A 20,243-nucleotide genomic window follows, 5' to 3' on the forward strand; every position below is an offset into this window, starting at 1 on the left:
TCTGTGAACAAATACAGGGTGATGTTGTGGTAAGATCAAGTTCATGTGGCACAGCCACATTAGGGAATTGGAGAACGGAAGAGTTGTGCTTTAGTTTGGTTGTGTTGCAGAGATTAGGCATTTAAGTTGGATCAGTTGGGTATGCCTTTTTAAACAGGTTGGTTTTTAGTTATTTCCGGAAGTTTAGGTGGTCATACGTCGTTTTCAAGGCTTTTGGTAATACGCATCTAGTTTTTCCTACATAAGCACACAACTGTGGAACGCAAGTTGTTTTGTATTTAAGTCCTTTGCAGCTTGGGTAGTGCAGATTTAGATAAGATCGTGTTGATTCAGATGTATTTCTAATTGGTAAGTCGATCAAGTCTGTCATGTATCCTGGGGCTTCACCGTAGATAATTTTGTGAACCAGGGTGCAGATTTTGAAGGTGATGCAACCCCGCCTCCAATTTGATCCACTTTATCATTGCAATATAATTTGTACTCTGATAATACATTGTCCCATTATTGTCTTCCTTCCACTAGATCTCTGAGATGCCTATTATATAGCTAACTCTTCATTTAGTGCTATATACTATATATCTCCCATCTTATTTTTTAGGCTTCTAGGATTTATTTTAAACTGAAGCTTATTAGACCACTGAAAGATTATCTTTCTCAAGAAAATTTTCAAATGGTTGTACAAAGCACAGTGATGCTGCTTTTCAATTATTGTAATGCCTTGTATTTAGGTTTACCTAAAAATGTTTTAAATTCTTAAAGGTTGCTCAGAATGCCACTGCATGTGTTCTGTTAGGGTACAGGTGATTTGAGCATATCACCCCTGCTTTGGTTTCTTCAGTGCTACCAATGAATTTTAAGATTCAGTACCGGAGAAGAAGGGCAACCTTCGAAAGCTAATCAAGAAATGTATTAAGTTATGTCCAATAAAAAAGGTATCATCTTATTTTCTTTTCCATGTTTTATTTTGTTTGATTTCTATTGATAACCTTAAGAGTGGACTAACACGGCTACCACACTCCTCTACTTAAGATTCAGTACAAAATGTTATTATTAGTTTTTAAGTGATAGTTAATAAGATTTCACCAGTCATTGCTTCTAGCTTACATTTACATCATCCTGCCAGAATGTTGAGATCTATATCCAGTGATATTTTGGATGCTCCTTTTAAATTGATCTATTTAAATGAGTACAGAAATTCAATTTTCTATATTGGTGGGCCAAAGCTCTGGAACTCCTTGCCTTCTGAGGTAAGGGCCTTGAGAAGTATGCCTGAATTTAAGAAAGCTTTAAAAACTGTGCTGTTCCAGAGGGCATTTTCTTCTTGTTAGGATGTGAGTTATGGACTGGAACTGTTGCTTTTGATTATTTTTTTGTTTTAACAAGAGTTTTTTTTGTGTGGTTTATGTTGAAAATTATGATTGTATTTTGTCATCCACTCAGATGTATATGATGCAGGCTACACATTTTATAAATAAATCAAATGCAATCACCTTCAAGTCCCGTTCTTCTTTCATGCATAGAATTACTTCACCTCCTTTACTTTACCACTCCCTTGGGTTTTTGTAGACATGACCCTGCATTTTTTTTTTAGTGATAAATCCTAGGTTCTATTCTAGACCATTCTTTAAGCTTCACTAGATCTCTTCTCATATTATCCATACCATCTGGGACGTCCACCACATTGATGATTTTGACATTATCTGCAAGGAAGGCAAACCTTAATGGATAGCCCTGCTGCAATATTGCTTACAAAAATTTTTAAATGAATTAGATCAAGAACCAATCCCTGTGGTACACCACTGGTAACACCCTTTTTCTCAGTGTGAGCTCCATTTACCACTTTGTCGTCTTCCATTCAACCAGTTTCTAAGCCTTCAATCACTCTAGGGCCCATACCAAGGGTGCAGAATTTATTTAGCAAGTTGCCTATGTGGAATCATGTCAAAAGCTCTGCTTAAATCTAAGTACATCATGTCTAGTAGTCTCCCTTGATCCAACTCTCTGGTCACCCAGTCAAAGAAATTAATTAGATTCTTCTTACAAGACCTACCTCTAGTAAAACCATGCTGCCTCGAGACCTGCAATCTGTTAGATTCCAGAAACCACAATGACTCTGTTTTAGAAGCGTTTCCATCAATTTATGCACCATAGAGGTCAGACTTGCTGGCCTGTAATTCACAACCACTTTCTTAATTCCACTTTTGTAGAGAGGGACCACATCCGCCCTTCTCCATTCCTCTGCGGACACTTTTGACACTAAAGAAGCATTAAAAAGGTTGGATAGCAGAGCTTCCAGAATTCCCTTAAGTTCTTTCAGAAGTATCCTATTCAGTCCCATCACTTTGTATACCTTTAGATTAGCTAGCTTCTCATGAACACAGTCTTACTGAAATCATTTAAGATCTACCTCACTTCTATTCGTATTCATCTTTTAGCCCTTGTTCCTACCCCAATGGTTACCAAACTTGGTCCTGGAGGCACCCCAGCCAGTCAGGTTTTCAGGATACTCACAATGAATAGTCATGATAGATTTGTATGCACTTCCTCCACCACATGCAAATCTCTCATGAATATTCATTGTGGATATCCTGAAAATCTGACTGGCTAGGGTGCCTCCAGGACCAGGTTTGGGAACCACTGTCCTAGCCCTTCATCTGTCAACAAAGAACAAAAACATTTGTTAAGCAATTCTGCCTAATCCTCATCAGCTTCTACGTATTCCTCCCCTTCATCCTTGAATCTTACAATAAGACATTTGCACTTCTTTTTATCACAAACATATATAAAAAATTGTGTTCCTCCCCTCTTATTTTACCATACTGGTTATTTTTTATTCTGTTTGCATCTTTTCTTTCTCGTCTACTTTATTAATTTCTCTTAGCTTTTCCAGCTATTGCTGCATGTCTTCCTTTTTAGATTTCATAAACAACAATAGATTGCATAATCTCTCTTTCCTTATCTTTTCAGGTATAGTACAATCTCGATTTTCCGATGTAAACAGGACTGACCTGTTGTCAGATAATTGAAAAAGTTGGATAATACAGAAAACATTGCGTAAACCCCTCAAACAATGCATAAAGAAAGGCATACCAGCTTATAATTGAAAAAGAAAAACGCCTATATTGCGACCCAAATCGGGAGATAGACGTTTATCTCACAAAAACGAATAAAGCGGTATAATCGAAAGCCGAATTTGGACGTTTTAAACTGCACTCCGTCGCGGATGCGGACAAAGTTCATGGGGGCGTGTCGAAGGTGTGGTGAAGGCAGAACTGGGGCGTGATTATCGGGCGATCAGATATGGGCGCCTTTCGCCGATAATGGAAGAAAAATATGTGTTTTTAGCGAGAATTTAGGGCACTTTTCCTGGACCCTGTTTTTCCACAAATAAGGCCCCAAAAAGTGCCCTAAATGACCAGATGACCACTGGAGGGAATCGGGGATGACCTCCCCTGACTTCCCCAGTGGTCACAAACTCCCTCCCACCACAAAATATGCCGTTTCACAACTTTTTATTTTCACCCTCAAATGTCATACCCACCTCCCTGGCAGCAGTATGCAGGTCACTGGAGCAGTTATTAGGGCGTGCAGTGGACTTCAGGCAGGTGGACCCAGGCCCATCCCCCCCCCCACCTGTTACACTTGTGCTGGTAAATGGGAGCCCTCCAAACCGCCCCCCAAACCCACTGTACCCACATGTAGGTGCCCCCCTTCACCCCTTAGGGCTATAGTAATGGTGTAGACTTGTGGGCGGTGGGGTTTGAGGGGGATTTGGGGGGGCTCAACACCCAAGGGAAGGGTGCTATGCACCTGGGAGCTCTTTTACCTTTTTTTTTGTTTTTGTAAAAGTGCCCCCTAGGGTGCCCGGTTGGTGTCCTGGCATGTGAGGGGGACCAGTGCACTACGACTCCTGGCCCCTCCCATGAACAAATGCCTTGGATTTATTCGTTTTTGAGCTGGGCGCTTTCATTTTCCATTATCACTGAAAAACAAAAACGCCCAGCTCACAAATTGTCGAATAAAACATGGACGTCTATTTTTTTTCGAAAATACGGTTCGGTCCGCCCCTTCACGGACCCGTTCTCGGAGATAAACGCCCATGGAGATAGACGTTTTTGTTCAATTATGCCCCTCATAGTGTTTCCGATTTTCAAAAACTGTTCTAAAACAAAGATTTTTAATAGAAATAAATGCAATATTGTCACTGGGGGGGGGGGGGGGGGGGAATCTGTCGGATATGCTGGATGGTTGCATTAGTGAAGGTCAGATAATCGAGACTGTACTGTACTTCTTTTTAGAACCAAAGCAACCTCCATTTCCTTTTATTTACTTTCCTTACAAAAAGGTTTGTAGCCCTAAAAAAAAAGCTCCTTTCAGTTTTACCCGTTGCTTTTCTTTTCCCCCGAGATGCACCTATCCAGCCAACATCTCTGTGAGGTATTTATCTATCTTGAAGTACGTAAGTAATGCCATACTGGGAAAAGACCAAGGGTCCATCGAGCCCAGCATCCTGTCCTCAACAGCAGCCAATCCAGGCCAAGGGCACCTGGCAAGCTTCCCAAACGTACAAACATTCTATACATGTTATTCCTCGAATTGTGGATTTTTCCCAAGTCCAATTAGTAGCGGTTTATGGACTTGTCCTTTAGGAAACCGTCCAACCCCTTTTTAAACTCTGCTAAGCTAACCGCCTTCACCACTTTCTCCGGCAACGAATTCCAGAGTTTAATTATACGTTGGGTGAAGAAAGATTTTCTCCGATTTGTTTTAAATTTACTACACTGTAGTTTCATCGGTTTTTGAAGTCTAGAACTTTCACCTTTGAATGAACCCTCTCCATGTGTCTTAATATTGAACCACACCATTTGGTGATCACTAGATGCCAGATGATTAGCCACTGTAACATCAGAAACACTCTCCCCATTTGTAACCACCAAGTCCAGTAAGGTCCCATTCTGCATGTGTTCCATTACTAATTGCTACAACAGTTCTCTCTGTACAGAATCCAGGATCTCCATACTTCTAAAAGACACCACAACACATGTCCAAATCAACATCCAGCATACTGAAATCACATACTAGTAATACTTCACCTTTCATTTAAATCTCTGTCCACTTCTGCCTGTGAAGGAAACCTGTATATCAAACAATGTAAATAGAAAATAGATTTTCCATTCCCTCTTTCCAGATTAACCCATAGTGCCTGTTTCTTACTCCATAAGTTCTGCAATTCCGTTGCTTTATTACAATCTAACACCATTCCTTATCCCTTTCTTTCTACCCTGTCTTTCCTGAATAGATTATAGCTCAGTATAACTATATCCCATTCATGGTTCTCTGTGAACCATGTCTCGTAACTGCTACTAAATCTAAGTCCTCGCTCGGAGGAGGGAAAGGTGAGTAGTGGAGTGCCTCAGGGATCGGTGCTGGGGCCCATTCTGTTCAATATATTTGTGAGTGACATTGCCGAAGGGTTACAAGGTAAAGTTTGCCTTTTTGCGGATGACACCAAGATTTGCAACAGAGTGGACACCCCGGAGGGAGTGGAAAACATGAAAAAAGATCTGAAGAAGCTGGAAGAATGGTCTAACATTTGGCAATTAAAATTCAATGCGAAGAAATGCAAAGTGATGCACTTAGGGAGTAGAAATCCAAGGGAGGCGTATGTGTTAGGTGGGGAGAGCCTGATAGACACGGACGGGGAGAGGGATCTTGGGGTGATAGTATCTGAGGACCTGAAGGCGATGAAACAGTGCGACAAGGCGGTGGCCGTAGCGAGAAGGTTGCTAGGCTGTATAGAGAGAGGTGTGACCAGCAGAAGAAAGGAGGTTTTAATGCCCCTGTATAAGACGTTGGTGAGGCCCCACCTGGAGTATTGTGTTCAGTTTTGGAGGCCGTACCTTGCGAAGGATGTTAAAAAAATGGAAGCGGTACAAAGAAAAGCTACGAGGATGGTATGGGAGTTGCGTTCCAAGACGTATGAAGAGAGACTTGCTGACCTGAACATGTATACTCTGGAGGAAAGGAGGAACAGGGGTGATATGATACAGACGTTCAAATATTTGAACGGTATTAATCCACAAACGAATCTTTTCCGGAGATGGGAAGGCGGTAGAACGAGAGGACATGAAATGAGATTGAAGGGGGGCAGACTCAGGAAAGATGTCAGGAAGTATTTCTTCATGGAGAGGTTGGTGAAAGCTTGGAATGCCCTCCCGCGGAAGGTGGTGGACATGAAAACGGTAACGGAATTCAAACATGCGTGGGATAGGCATAAAGGAATCCTGTGCAGAAGGAATGGATCCACAGAAGCTTAGCTGAAATTGGGTGGCGGGGGGAAGAGGGGTTGGTGGTTGAGAGGCTAGGATAGGGGAGGGCAGACTTATACGGGGTCTGTGCCAGAGCCGGTGATGGGAGGCGGGACTGGTGGTTGGGAGGCGGGAAATACTGCTGGACAGACTTATACGGTCTGTGCCCTGAAAAAGACAGGTACAAATCAAGGTAAAGTATACACATATGAGTTTATCGTGGGCAGACTAGATGGACCGTGCATTTTTCTGCCGTCATCTACTATGTTACTATGTAACCTCTTCCATCATAGACCTTAGATCCAGATCCTTGTTTCTCATAAAATGGGCATTAATATGCACAGTTTTCTGGATGTCATTCTAGCTTATCAGTAGGTTAGCCAATCTACTGTGAATACATTTGTGACCACTCTGGGAAAAGGTAACTAAAGTCACCAGAAATTAAAAAAAGAAACAAAAAGAAAAGGTTTTAGTGAATTCTATTAGAGTAAGGGTGGGCAACCTTGTTCCCTGAGGGCCACAATCCAGTCACATTTTCAGGATTTCCCCAATGAATAGGATTGAGATCTATGTGCATACAACGGAGGTAGTGCATACAAACAAATCTTATGCATATTCATTGAGGAAATCCTGAAAATCCGACAGCCCTCGAGGACCAAGATTGTCCACCCCTGTGTTATAGCAAACAATTTGTAATACAACATACTTTTATGTGAACAAATAAAACAAGTTGCAGAAGTTCAAACATGTAACTTTTTCAGACTGCTTAAGTCCATGTCATGAAAAATTGGCCATTCTCAACATTTTGGACACGCTACTTTAATCACCTTTTCCCGGAGACAGTCAAATTTTGTCTCTGCTCAGCATCCCTTGGAAAATCATCCCATAGTCCAGCAAGCCAAAATACTCTGAATGACACCATCAGGACAGCTATGCATTCATCTCCAGGATACAAGCCTCTTTGCTTTGGCCTTTACCCTCAACAGAGAGGATCAATGAGAACACCACTTGTGCATCTGCTTCACTCTTTCTCCCAAAGCCATGAAGTCACTTTTGTCAAGTTCAGTGGAATATCCAGTAGTATCATTCATGCCAACATGGATGAGCAGCACCAGGTAATAGTCATTAGGCTTTATGAGTCTTGGCATACTCTCTGTAACGTCTCAAGTCTTGGCACCAAGTAGACAGCACACCTCCTGTAACATCACGTCTGGTTGGCAAATGGATGCTACCAAGCCTACCCATCAGAAAACATGTTGCCCTAGATTGTTTTCTAACTTGTTATTATCCTTTCAGCTAATTAGAATACTGCACTCCACCATTTGAACAATTATTTAATATCTCTTGTGGCATCCAAACTAAATTTTGTGCAGGAAACTGAGGATCTCATTGGCCTAACTGTTCTTACTAGGTTAAGAAAATTGTCTTCTTTTAGGTAAATTCTCTATCATCTCTTTCAACAAGACTAACTGACTACATTGACTCTAACAATATCTTAATACATACCCATTACAGTTATGGAGTATTTTTATAATTCCCTAGATCACATAAAGTACTTTATATGCTGTAAAATGGTGGTTCTCAACACAGTCCTTGGGGCACAACCAGCTAGTCAAGTTTCCAGAATATTCACAATAAATATGCATGACAGAGATGTGCATACCAAGGAGGCAGTGAATGCAAAATCTATCTCAAGCATATTCATTGTGGATATCCTGAAAATCTGACTGGCTGGCTGTGCCTTAATGACAGGGTTGAGAACCACTGCTGTATACATTCTCTGTCTTGCAAAAGATTAACTGCTAGAACAATCTTTCAAAAATTAAGAATTTTTAACAATTTTAGCTGTTAACTGAATTATCCCCATTATTGCTTTAAACTTCACTGTTCTGCGAAAGATTTTTTTCTTCCTCAGATATGCCGAGAAATTCTTCCAGTGTGCTGCTGAGAACATAAGACTCACCAGTCAAAGGCAAGCTTCGAACAGCACCAGAAAAGCCTATGAAACACTATTGGGGGGGGGTGGGGGGAAGATGCATTACTTTCTTATTTGTCCTCTCAGTCGAGCAGGGACTGTCTCTTCATGTTCAAGTGTACAGCGCTGTGTACGTCTAGTAGCACTACAGAAATGATAAGTAGTAGTAGTAGCAGTAGTAGTAAAACACCTAACACTATTTTCTGCAGCAGTCTCGTGAGGCTGCCAAGGGAAATTGTTGCAGCCATTTTGACTACAGAGACAGCAGGGGCAGGAATTACTCAGAATCATTCCTGCCCTACAAAACCACTAGACCACCAAGGCTTTTTTAAGGTAGGTTCAAGGAAGGCCATGTTTTCTGTTGGGGGGGGGGGGGTCTGCTGGCCTAGGGGAGTAGGTTTTGGTGGAAGTAACAGGAGGGGGGGGGGGGGGGGGGGAATGGGTTCAGTTTTTGCTTTGGTTCCGGCACAATTTTGGTCACACATTCCGCCTGAAACTGAGAGCTATGTTTTCTGTCGCCCTCCAACCTAAATTATAATAGCAACCAATATATTTCAATAAAACACTGTTCAAATTATACTGTGGTCATTCAGGAATATACTAAACCTTTTAGTATGACCCTTCCCTCTTTCTCTATCATATCTGATGAAACTCCTTGAGTTACTTTAAGTGCTACATTATGGGTGATGTCTGTTGGGCTGGAAATAGAGCATCTGCCATGGTGCAGCTGCAGAATTAAAAAAACTGGTTAACCACAAATCTCTCTCTCTAACTGGGAATGAAGACTGTCTTGCAAATCCAGTGGCTTAGATACAAACACAAGGTAGCTTTTTCCCAAACCCCAGGTGTTGTACCAGTTATAAACATGTAATTATAACGAATTGCTGCTGATGGTAGCTATTGTCTTGCTATTTTCAGTAATCTCTGAGGAATCTAAATCATTGCACCTACCTTTGTTGTTATGGATTATGAAACAAGCATAGGTTAGACTGCTTAGCTGGCTTTGTGCCTGGAATGGCTTCAGCTTTTTTCCATTTCAAACTAGCACCTCATGCTCATTATTTTACACAGTGACACGGTAAGTCTGAACTTGAATAGATTCCCCTCTCACACATCTTAGTAGCTTGCTCCCATTCCTTACCAGTTTATGTCTGCCCTAGCTCCCCAGTTCTTCTTACCACACAAACAAAACAAAAACATGTGATGGTTCTACCTTCAGGCTGGCTTCCATTTTTGATTGCAAGAGTGGAAGAAGCCAACCACATACTCCAAGATGATCAAAGAAAGTTCATCATGATGACATGATGAACCCAAGATGGGCTGTGTTTCGATTCCCAAGCCTTCTTCAGAGGTTTTTATGAAGCCAACAAAAAGAGAATAAAACATGTTTTGCCGACCTTGCTGTGGGCAACTATTTTGATGTAACTGATCCTGACTTATGGAGTCAAGTGCTAACGTTGTATATATTATCCAAAATTATGCTCATTTTGATGGCATCATAGAAATCCCTGAAGAAGGCTCGGGAGTCGAAACACAGCCCATCTTGGGTTCATCATGTCAACATGATCAACTGGTAAATGTTTAACAACAGACTCTCTCTCCCCCCCCCCCCCCCAAATAAAAACAAAACTGGTGAACCTAGAGCATTGCTGCCCTTTCCTTACCGTGCTCAGCAGGAAGGAACCCCTGGGAACCCCACCCCATGACTAGGGTTAGCATATGGCTCCAGAAAAAGGAGGATGGAAGTAAAACCCGGCTGGCTCAATCCGTCCTCCTTTTTCTGGAGCCATATGGTAACCGTACCCATGACACACTCACCCTTTTACTCTGCCACCAAACCCTCCACCCCATGGAAAATTCACCCCTTTTGATGTCTATGTATCATGCAGTTTCATGTGGTTGACTTTAGCCCTTCTTCTGAGGAGCCTGATGCAGCCGTGTCCCACTCCTGCCATCCCCCATACTGAAGTCAGCACTTTGTTCCTCATCTGCTCCCCTCCCCCCACTCCGTGTTTATCTGTAAAGGCATCTTTTTCCCCTCCAGAGGTTGCCACTAGTGGTAGCGTTTCACACACTGCTGCCAGCACTGGTCCCGAAGTCTTCGTGCTGCCACAGTCGGCTCCTGTGACATAACTTCCTGTTGCTGCAGGGGTTAACATGGCGGTGAGAAGGCTTCAGGAGCGGCGCTGGCAGTGGTGTGTGAAACGCTACTGCTAGTGGCAACCTCTGGAGGGGAAAAAGATGCCTTTACAACAAGCAAACACAGGCGCGGGCTTAGCCGCAGGAACAAATGCGGGTGTGAGAGAGGGATACACGCTCTCTTCCCTTCCCTCGCTGGCTACGGTTTGGAGGAAGTGACCTGCTGCACAAAAGGTCACTAATCATGTCCTCTTCCTGTGCCCAGAGACGTCAAGTGTGGCCCATCCCAATGTTGGAGATTTACCAGCGAAATGCTGGAGATTGAAGGCCAAATGAGTGAGACTTTTCTCAGAAGCCCCAGCCATGTCTAAAACTAGTTCTGGCAGACGCGCATTCCAAAAACTGACATATTCCAATCAATAAATAGAAAAGAAAATTCTTAATTCTACCTTTGTTGTCAGATATTCCAAGGGTGACCCATTCAGAAGAGTGATATGTACCACCCAATAAGTGAAATTGAAGGTCAATGAGTGAGATTTTTCTCACAGTGCATTCAATCTATAAATTTGAAACAGCAGTGATGGGACTGAAGTCCAAGGGATGGCTACTGGCTACACTTATTGAAAAGTGATGTCTTCATGTGTCTTCATGGGATCGTGGTTCACATAAACAGCTGGGTATAAGCTGGCACAGAAGGAGGAAGAGACCTGCTGTAACCTCTTCTTGTTTAATGAGCTGTGGTGGAGGGCTCAACAAGAGGCTCGCAAAATTCATAAAAAATTACCGGCTGTTGTGAGCCAGTGTGAGCAGGCTCCAGCACACTGCTGATTACAACCCTAAAAGGCAGTGGAGGGGGCTACGGGAAAGGCTTTGTAAGGGAATTAAATACAAAAAAAAGCACTCATGGAAAATAATTTTCAAAGCCATTTACGTGTTAAAATGATGTACCACATTTCCACGCATTATATGTGAGTTTACAATCTGTGATACTACCCTGCGTGCTATAGGCGTGAGAATGCTGTACAAAAGTTTTTTTTTTTTTTACATAGCTACTGCCTTCGGTGGGGCTGACACAGTATGTGTCAGAGGAGGAAAGGCCCCTAATGACACATAAGGGTGCCTGTGAAAGACTCTGGATTACCAAAATACCCCCCCCCCCCCTTTTACAAAGTCGCGCTAGTGGCTGCTGGTTTGGTAGTGGCGATACAACCTATTCAATTTGAATGGGCTATGTCGGCATTGCGGTGCAGCTTTGTAAAAAAAAAAAAAGGGGGTGGGGTAAGTAAGGATTGCTGCGGGAAGGGAAAAGGAGAGGACAGCAGATGGCCTGAATGCAGTGGAGGGTAGGAGGAGATGCTGGTGCACAGAGTACCCTGTGGAGGGAAGAGCCCAAAGGAAGCAGCCCCACTACCAGCCTAAGCAGGAAGATGTGTGAAAGCTGAGGGGAGGAGGTGCTGGCAGAATGCCAAGGATGACCCTGGTGGCAGGAAGGGTATTTTCATGCATTTAAATGCGTGGATTTAGGTGGTTTTTTTTGTTTTTTTTTTTACATTCGCACCCAATTTGTGTGCATTCTCCTTCCTATACTTGGCTACTAGGGTTCTGCATTTGGTTAGCATAACAAACAATTTAAGTGGCTCTAAATTGACTTAAGCATTAACGTATGAATTAGCATGTATTAAGCTGATGTGTGTTAAATATTTGAAAAATGGCATAAATCATGGGAAAGGTCTGATAACAGTTTGAAAATAAATCTCTGTGCACATCCTTACAGCGTAGAAGTGAAATCATTTTCTACAGCACATGTATTATGAGATGACAAATTCACAAAGATGTATTTAGGTCAGGAAGGAAAACAGCATAAGTACACAATATTTTCACAAGTAGGAGTACTATTTTACCTCACTCAGGTACCTGCACAAAAGTGGAGATACAAAGTACACATTCTTTCTCCTTGAAAACGCATGTGAAGGATGCTCTATGCTAAAAGTGCTGGCATAATTTTCTAGTATATGGACTATTTAGAAATCACCCACTTATGGTATCAGAAATCCCTTAATCATTAAACATCTAACTCACAGTTTCAAAGAGAAAATGACCTGCGTTTCCCAACAACATAAAAGAGCACAAAGAGCTCTTATTTTTGGGAGAGCCAAAGAATGTAGTCAACAGGTTCTTGGATCAAACGTGATGAATATTCATGGTGGATATTCTGAAAACCAGGCTTGTTAGTTGCCCATGAAGACAGCAACTGAAATAGGGTGGCACATCCCAGACACTGTTAGTAGAAAAGTAGAAACAATCTGGCTGATATTCAGCTGGCAGCAGTCAGCATTTTTTTTTTCTTTTTAAACGCTTACCACTGCCTGCTAGTTTAGCCCCAGTGTTCAGTACCAGGCCATGTCTGGGGCACGGCACAGAATATCATGGGCTAAATTGTTTAGGGATGCCCGCCAAAGCCTCTACAGGTCCTGGCCAATATTCAGCCAGGGCCTGCATAAGACAGTTATGTGTGTCCTGGCTGAAAATCATCTGGGACCCGCAGAACTAAATTTAAATATAAAAGCTCTCTTGATTCCCCTCCTTGCCTCCAAAAGTGCTCCTTCTCCCTCTCTCTCTCCCCCCAGCCCTTGGGAAGCAAAGCTTCTCTCCCCAAATGAGCCCCACCCCCGAGGTCAAGGTAGGCCCCCCTCCATGCCTACCTTCACCCCTGGTAATCTGGGGCAGGAGCAAAGCCCTCTCACTCCTGCCTGGGTAAAATGGCTGCCACGAAAGGTCACGGCAGTCATTTTACCCAGGCAGTAACAAGGGGCAGGAGCAAGGAGGCTTTGCTCCTGCCCCCAATGACCCCATGAAAACCACCAGGAATAGAGGCAGGCTTGACCTTGGGGGAGGGGGGCTCATTCAGGATGGAGGGGTAAGTTGTATATCACAGAGGCCATGAAAAGGTGCAAACCATACATATTTCTAGTTTTTATTTTAATTTAGCTATTTTGCTTTTCTTGAGCTGGGAGCAGACTTAAGAGTTGCAAGAGAGCTATAAATGTGCTTTTTCTGAAAACTGCCCTTCTAGGCTGTGGTTTGACATTTGGCCTATGCTAACTTGTGATAAATTGCTGGTCAGCAACTAAGAGCCAGAGACTCCTATGACTAAGGACACCTGCAGTATCCAGATAAACAATCAGAAGGAGAAGTGGGTGTGGGTGAAATTGTAGGCTCAGCATAACAAGGACATAGCCCATTATCTAATGAAGACTTATGCTTTATATGACAGGCTTTAATCTGTCAAAGAATTTGAGGGAATAAATGATAGAAGTTGGAAGATGATAGAACGTGCTGGAACATAATTCATCATAAAAGGAAACAGAATATTCTGGAAAGATGCATATTCATTAGGTAGGAAGGGTAATTATAATTAAGATAACGAAGAAAGGAAGAAAAAAGTATTTAAGAGGAAACAGAACCGAAGACGGCGAGCCTCAGTGTGTCCACTAGCAAGTGGACATATTGATAGCTCCCAGGGAAAACTCTGTTTTTATTTGCTACATATTATACTCTATTGGGATTTTATTTGTTGATATTTCAATAATTACTGATTGGCTTCTTTGAGTATTTGAATAAACATTTATTATGTCTAATACTTATTTAGTAGCCAGAGTTTTCTTGCCTGGGGTTCTGCCTGGGGGGCAAGGGTCCACCCTCTAGGAGACCGCCAGAAGGCTACTCCTGTCTCTGAGGCAAAGACAGGAATGCAAAATGCTTTGAGCCTGGCAACCTGGGTTCATTTCCCACTGCAGCGCCTTGTGAACTTGGGCAAGTCATTTAAACCTCCATTGCCCAGGTACAAAAACTTAGACTGTGAGCCCTCTAGGGACAGAGAAAGTATCTGCATATAATGTGTACAGCGCTGCGTACATCTAGTGATGCTATAGAAATGATTAGTCATAGTAGAAATAGTAATAGTAGGGGCTTGTTTGATGGGAGGGGCTTTGTATCCTGAGGGTTGGGGGAATGGAGGAGAGAGGGAGCACTTTTATGTTTAAATTTAGTTATGCAGGTCCCAGCCAATATTCAGTCCAGGGGCCCACATAGCTAAGCAGGTGAGGTTAGGACAGCTTTTGTGCTGTCCTAAAATTACCCATTTAGCTATGGTACCAGCACTGAATATTGCTGGCATCCACAAAACTTTCAGTTCCTCCCCAACGCTGCCTCTGTCCCACCCACTTTTTCAAGAGCAATCTGTGGGGATACTCAACAGCGCTCTCCTGTTAAGTGCCACTGAATATCTCAACTTAGGTGGCGGTACATGACTTAAGCAGGCAGGAGAGGCTCTCTTCCTGCTTAAATCACTTTGAATAATAGCTGGATTGGGTCTGATAGCCAAAGGAAAATGATGCATTTGCCAGTGGCCAGAAAACATATAATTGCCCTATCATTCCACATATTTTCAAAAAAATATACGATCAGTATCAGGCATCCCAGCCAGTCAGGTTTTCAGGATATCCACAATGAATATTCATGAGAGATATCTGCATGCACTGCCTCCACTGCATGCAAATCTCTCTTTCATGAATATTCATTGTAGATATCCTGAAAACCTGACTGGCTGGGGTGCCTCAAAATCAGATTTAGGAACCACTGAGCTACATATTTGTGGGCAGATTAGGGAGAGTGAGGATGGGCCAAAAAAATTATATGGATAGTTGTGTAATGTGTCTGGCCAGTGACTGAATATCACATTTAGGCATGCTGATGACTTGGAAAAGACAAAAGGGGGAAAACATTTAAATGTAACTATATATATATATATAACTATAACTATATATATATATATATATGTGTGTGTGTGTGCGTGTGTGTATATATCTATGTATGTATGTATGTATGTACAGTGGTGGAAATAAGTATTTGATCCCTTGCTGATTTTGTAAGTTTGCCCACTGACAAAGACATGAGCAGCCCATAATTGAAGGGTAGGTTATTGGTAACAGTGAGAGATAGCACATCACAAATTAAATCCGGAAAATCACATTGTGGAAAGTATATGAATTTATTTGCATTCTGCAGAGGGAAATAAGTATTTGATCCCTCTGGCAAACAAGACCTAATACTTGGTGGCAAAACCCTTGTTGGCAAGCACAGCGGTCAGACGTCTTCTGTAGTTGATGATGAGGTTTGCACACATGTCAGGAGGAATTTTGGTCCACTCCTCTTTGCAGATCATCTCTAAATCATTAAGAGTTCTGGGCTGTCGCTTGGCAACTCGCAGCTTCAGCTCCCTCCATAAGTTTTCAATGGGATTAAGGTCTGGTGACTGACTAGGCCACTCCATGACCCTAATGTGCTTCTTCCTGAGCCACTCCTTTGTTGCCTTGGCTGTATGTTTTGGGTCATTGTCGTGCTGGAAGACCCAGCCACGACCCATTTTTAAGGCCCTGGCGGAGGGAAGGAGGTTGTCACTCAGAATTGTATGGTACATGGCCCCATCCATTCTCCCATTGATGCGGTGAAGTAGTCCTGTACCCTTAGCAGAGAAACACCCCCAAAACATAACATTTCCACCTCCATGCTTGACAGTGGGGACGGTGTTCTTTGGGTCATAGGCAGCATTTCTCTTCCTCCAAACACGGCGAGTTGAGTTCATGCCAAAGAGCTCAATTTTTGTCTCATCTGACCACAGCACCTTCTCACAATCACTCTCGGCATCATCCAGGTGTTCACTGGCAAACTTCAGACGGGCCGTCACATGTGCCTTCCGAAGCAGGGGGACCTTGCGGGCACTGCAGGATTGCAATCCGTTATGTCGTAATGTGTTACCAATGGTTTTCGTGGTGACAGTGGTCCCAGCTGCCTTGAGATCATTGACAAGTTCCCCCCTTGTAGTTGTAGGCTGATTTCTAACCTTCCTCAAGATCAAGGATACCCCACGAGGTGAGATTTTGCGTGGAGCCCCAGATCTTTGTCGATTGACAGTCATTTTGTACTTCTTCCATTTTCTTACTATGGCACCAACAGTTGTCTCCTTCTCGCCCAGCGTCTTACTGATGGTTTTGTAGCCCATTCCAGCCTTGTGCAGGTGTATGATCTTGTCCCTGACATCCTTAGACAGCTCCTTGCTCTTGGCCATTTTGTAGAGGTTAGAGTCTGACTGATTCACTGAGTCTGTGGACAGGTGTCTTTCATACAGGTGACCATTGCCGACAGCTGTCTGTCATGCAGGTAACGAGTTGATTTGGAGCATCTACCTGGTCTGTAGGGGCCAGATCTCTTACTGGTTGGTGGGGGATCAAATACTTATTTCCCTCTGCAGAATGCAAATAAATTCATATACTTTCCACAATGTGATTTTCCGGATTTAATTTGTGATGTGCTATCTCTCACTGTTACCAATAACCTACTCTTCAATTATGGGCTGCTCATGTCTTTGTCAGTGGGCAAAGTTACAAAATCAGCAAGGGATCAAATACTTATTTCCACCACTGTATGTATATTTATTTATTTTCTGCTGTTACTGTGTACCAAACAGCAAAGGTAAAATATGTTATCCGATTTTCAATGATTGCAGGTTACTGTGAAAATAAGCCCAAATTGTTATTAGTGTTTTCTTTTCTTTTGCTAGTAACAAGCAAAAAGACTAATAGTAGTTTAGAGTCATCTTCACTTAGTTTGCAGTTTGGTGAAATGGGGGAAAAAGATGCAGACCACGGCTGAGAAAATGTATCCTAACAAGAATGACCATATCCTGATAAGAAAAGCATATATTTGAATACTTGTTCTCGCCATTGAATTTTATGAATATTTCATTGTTCTTGCTACATACTTGTTAGTTTGTCTTTGGTGTTGAATAACCATGCTCTTCTCATGGATGGTCTCTAGCAGTGCAGTAGCTAAAGATTTTAGGTCTGAAATGGACTGTGGCGTAGCTGGCAGGCTGCACCCGTGGTCCTCAGATAGCAAATCTTGCACTAGAAAAGTAAGAAGGAGAGAGTTCTCAGAAGGCGACTGAGTTGGCAAGAGAGGTTAAGAGAGGTGTGGAATGTGAAGGTCTGACAGCATAACAGTCTTCTCCGGTAGCAGATAATAAGTACAGGAGAGAGATTTATTACTGCAGGCAGCTGCTGCAGATAACTTCTCAGAGTCTGGCAGCCCCAGACACCACAAGAGTAAAACAAAAAAACACTTTTTACACCATCCAGCAGAATTCACTGGTATATAAGATGTCACACCATGACAATTCCAGACATGAGTAACTACAGTATCAACAGAAGTAAATGATCTTCAGGAAAACTAGAAAAAAAAAATAAAAACAAAAATGTCAAGTTGTTTATAAACACTTTGTGTGAATGGTGCAATATCTACTCCATTCCCACATATACCCTCAGCATTCCTAGTTTTCCTCCTTTCCCCAATATATCTGGAAAAAGGTCACCTCTCTTTACATCTTTCACCATTTTTCTTCCACATGCGCTTTCGCTAGTTGTATTTCTCTCTTCACTTCTTCTTCCTCCCCCTGCACTACTCCAACCCCTAACTCACTCTTTTCCTCAGTCAGATCTTGCTTCCTTTTGCTCACTCTTCCTTTCTATACAATCCTTCTGGTCCTATCACTCTGGCCCTCAGCCCCCTACACTCATTTTCTTGTCCTTCTCCATCCCTTCACTCACTTTCCTATCCCAGCTTGGATGCAGAAGGACAGTGGAAGCACAGTGTCTCAGACTATACCCTCCCCAGCTGTTATCCAGGGCTAGTGTTGTTCACCGACCCGTGCAGAATACCATACTGCTGCATGTTTCAAAGCACAATGCTTAAGGTCCAGAAGTAGAGAAGGATACAGCTTGAAGCACCATGCTGCTGTCTTTCTTCCATGAAACTAAGACAGTACTAGCTAAGGAAAGGGAAGCAAGTTAACAGGGCTGATGCCATTGCCAACATTCCAGGCCCTACTCTCCTGTGACTATTCTGCAAGGAACGGGGAATTTCATAAGAATGACTGGATTTTCCCACATCATCATAGCAAATCAGGGGCTCAGGTCTTGGCTGCATTATGATCCACTTCAATCATCATTCAACAGTAATATGGTTTCTCAGCAATATGAATGATTTTATTTTCTATCATATCTTCTCCCTACTCCTCTACAATATTTTAAAATCAATTCTCCATTCATGCCTTCTCATTCCTTTTATACTTACACAGTGAAAAAGTCAAAAATGGTGGGGTTAAACAGATTACAAAAGAAAGCAACAATTCAGTCCCATGAATAGAGTCAGAGACCCCCATATTCAAATATACTCATCTCAACTTACCTTTTGTCCAGATAAGTACCACTGGTTTTGGCCATTCATTGATTTCCAGTGGCACTATCCAGAAATACCTTTGAATTATAATACTAATACAACACTTTCAGTTGCTTCATAGGTGCCCCATATAAGAGGCTTGGGGAAGCTTCCCTGGACCCACTGCCTCTCCCATGATCCTGTCTTATCCCATTTCTCTCTCTCCCCCCTTTCATCCACCTACCATGCAGCACAATATCCCTCCCGCTGAACTTCGCTGGGTCTGTGCTAATAAACAAGCAAGGCAGGGGCACAGGACTATGGCTCTCTGCCTCCAGCTACTGCTTCCTGTGCCATTCTCGCTTCCTCTGAGGTAAACTTCCAGGCCGGCACAGGAAGCAATAATGGCAGGCAGAGAGCCACGGTCCCGCTCCTCTGCCTTGCTTATCAGCGCAGACCCAGTGAGGTGTAATGGAGATACTGGATGGGGGAAGAGGGGGAAAAGAGAGGAAATGCTGTCTAGTAGGGGGAGGGGGAGAGAGAGAGAGAAACAAAGTAAAAGAGGATGTTGGCTAGTGGGGAAGATAGAGAAAGACAGGAGAGGATTTGCTGGTTGGCAGGGGGGAGAGACAAGAGAGGAGATGCTGGATGGTTGTAGGGGGAGAGAGAGACAGAGAAGATGCTGGATTGCAGGAGTAAGAGAAGATGCTGAATGGAAGGGGGAGAGAGGAAAGAGTTAGTGAAAGATTGGGGAGTAATAGACGCAGTAAAAAGAGGGAGATTAAAGTCTGGATAACATGAATGAAATCAGAATGGACAGGTAGAAAAAAAACAGAAGAAAGAAGAAAGCTGAAAGGAACAGATCAGTGCTGGAGTTGGATGTAGTGGAGAAGGTTATGAAGACAGAAGAGAGAAAAGAAGACCCTTGGAAAGAGTTAAAAGAAGACAGGAAAGCAGTAACCAGAAAGTGGGGCCAACACAATTTTTTAAAAAATTAAATGGTCAGACAACAAAGGTAAGAAAAAAAATAATTTTAGTTTTAATTTAGGATGAAGTAATGTGGTGGCTATGTTAGTCCACTTAAAAAGTTAATAAACGTAAATAAAAGACAAAAAGGAAATTAATGTGACACCTATTTATTGGACTAAATACATTTTTTGACTAACTTTCGGAGGCCAAAATCTCCTCTTTCAGATCTGGATACTATACTGCTGTTAAAAGTATGCTTGTCCTAAATTAAGGAAGGATGTTTTGGCTTCTGAAAACAAGTTAAAAACTGTAATGTTAGTCGAAAAAAAAGAGGTATCTTATTTTCTGTATTCGTTTTGATCATTTATAATGCAGCAATTGGACTATGTCAGTTTTTGAAATTTGCATCTGCTCTTTTTATATTTGCATAGTACAGAGGGACATGCATCACTGTTCCTATTTTTCTGGTAATGCACCATATACATAAAGTAGGGGGGTTCAATTTCATTTTTCTCTACATATTTCTATTTGTAGTTTGTATTCTGTTAGTATTGATTCTGTGTAGGATTGATACGTAC

General features: G+C 42.4%; 1 protein-coding gene across 2 annotated transcripts in view; it reads right to left on the bottom strand.

Moving 5' to 3' along the window:
- The window catches only part of CCDC149 (coiled-coil domain containing 149), a 179,857-nt gene that overhangs the window by 40,217 nt on the left and 119,397 nt on the right, over positions 1-20,243 (bottom strand). For both annotated transcript variants that reach the window (XM_030191244.1, XM_030191243.1), the window contains exon 9: positions 17,243-17,387. In XM_030191244.1, the coding sequence (XP_030047104.1) occupies positions 17,243-17,387 (145 nt within the window). The remainder of the gene's footprint in view (positions 1-17,242; positions 17,388-20,243) is intronic.

The sequence above is a fragment of the Microcaecilia unicolor genome, chromosome 2, assembly GCF_901765095.1.
Source record: "Microcaecilia unicolor chromosome 2, aMicUni1.1, whole genome shotgun sequence".
NCBI lineage: Eukaryota > Metazoa > Chordata > Amphibia > Gymnophiona > Siphonopidae > Microcaecilia > Microcaecilia unicolor.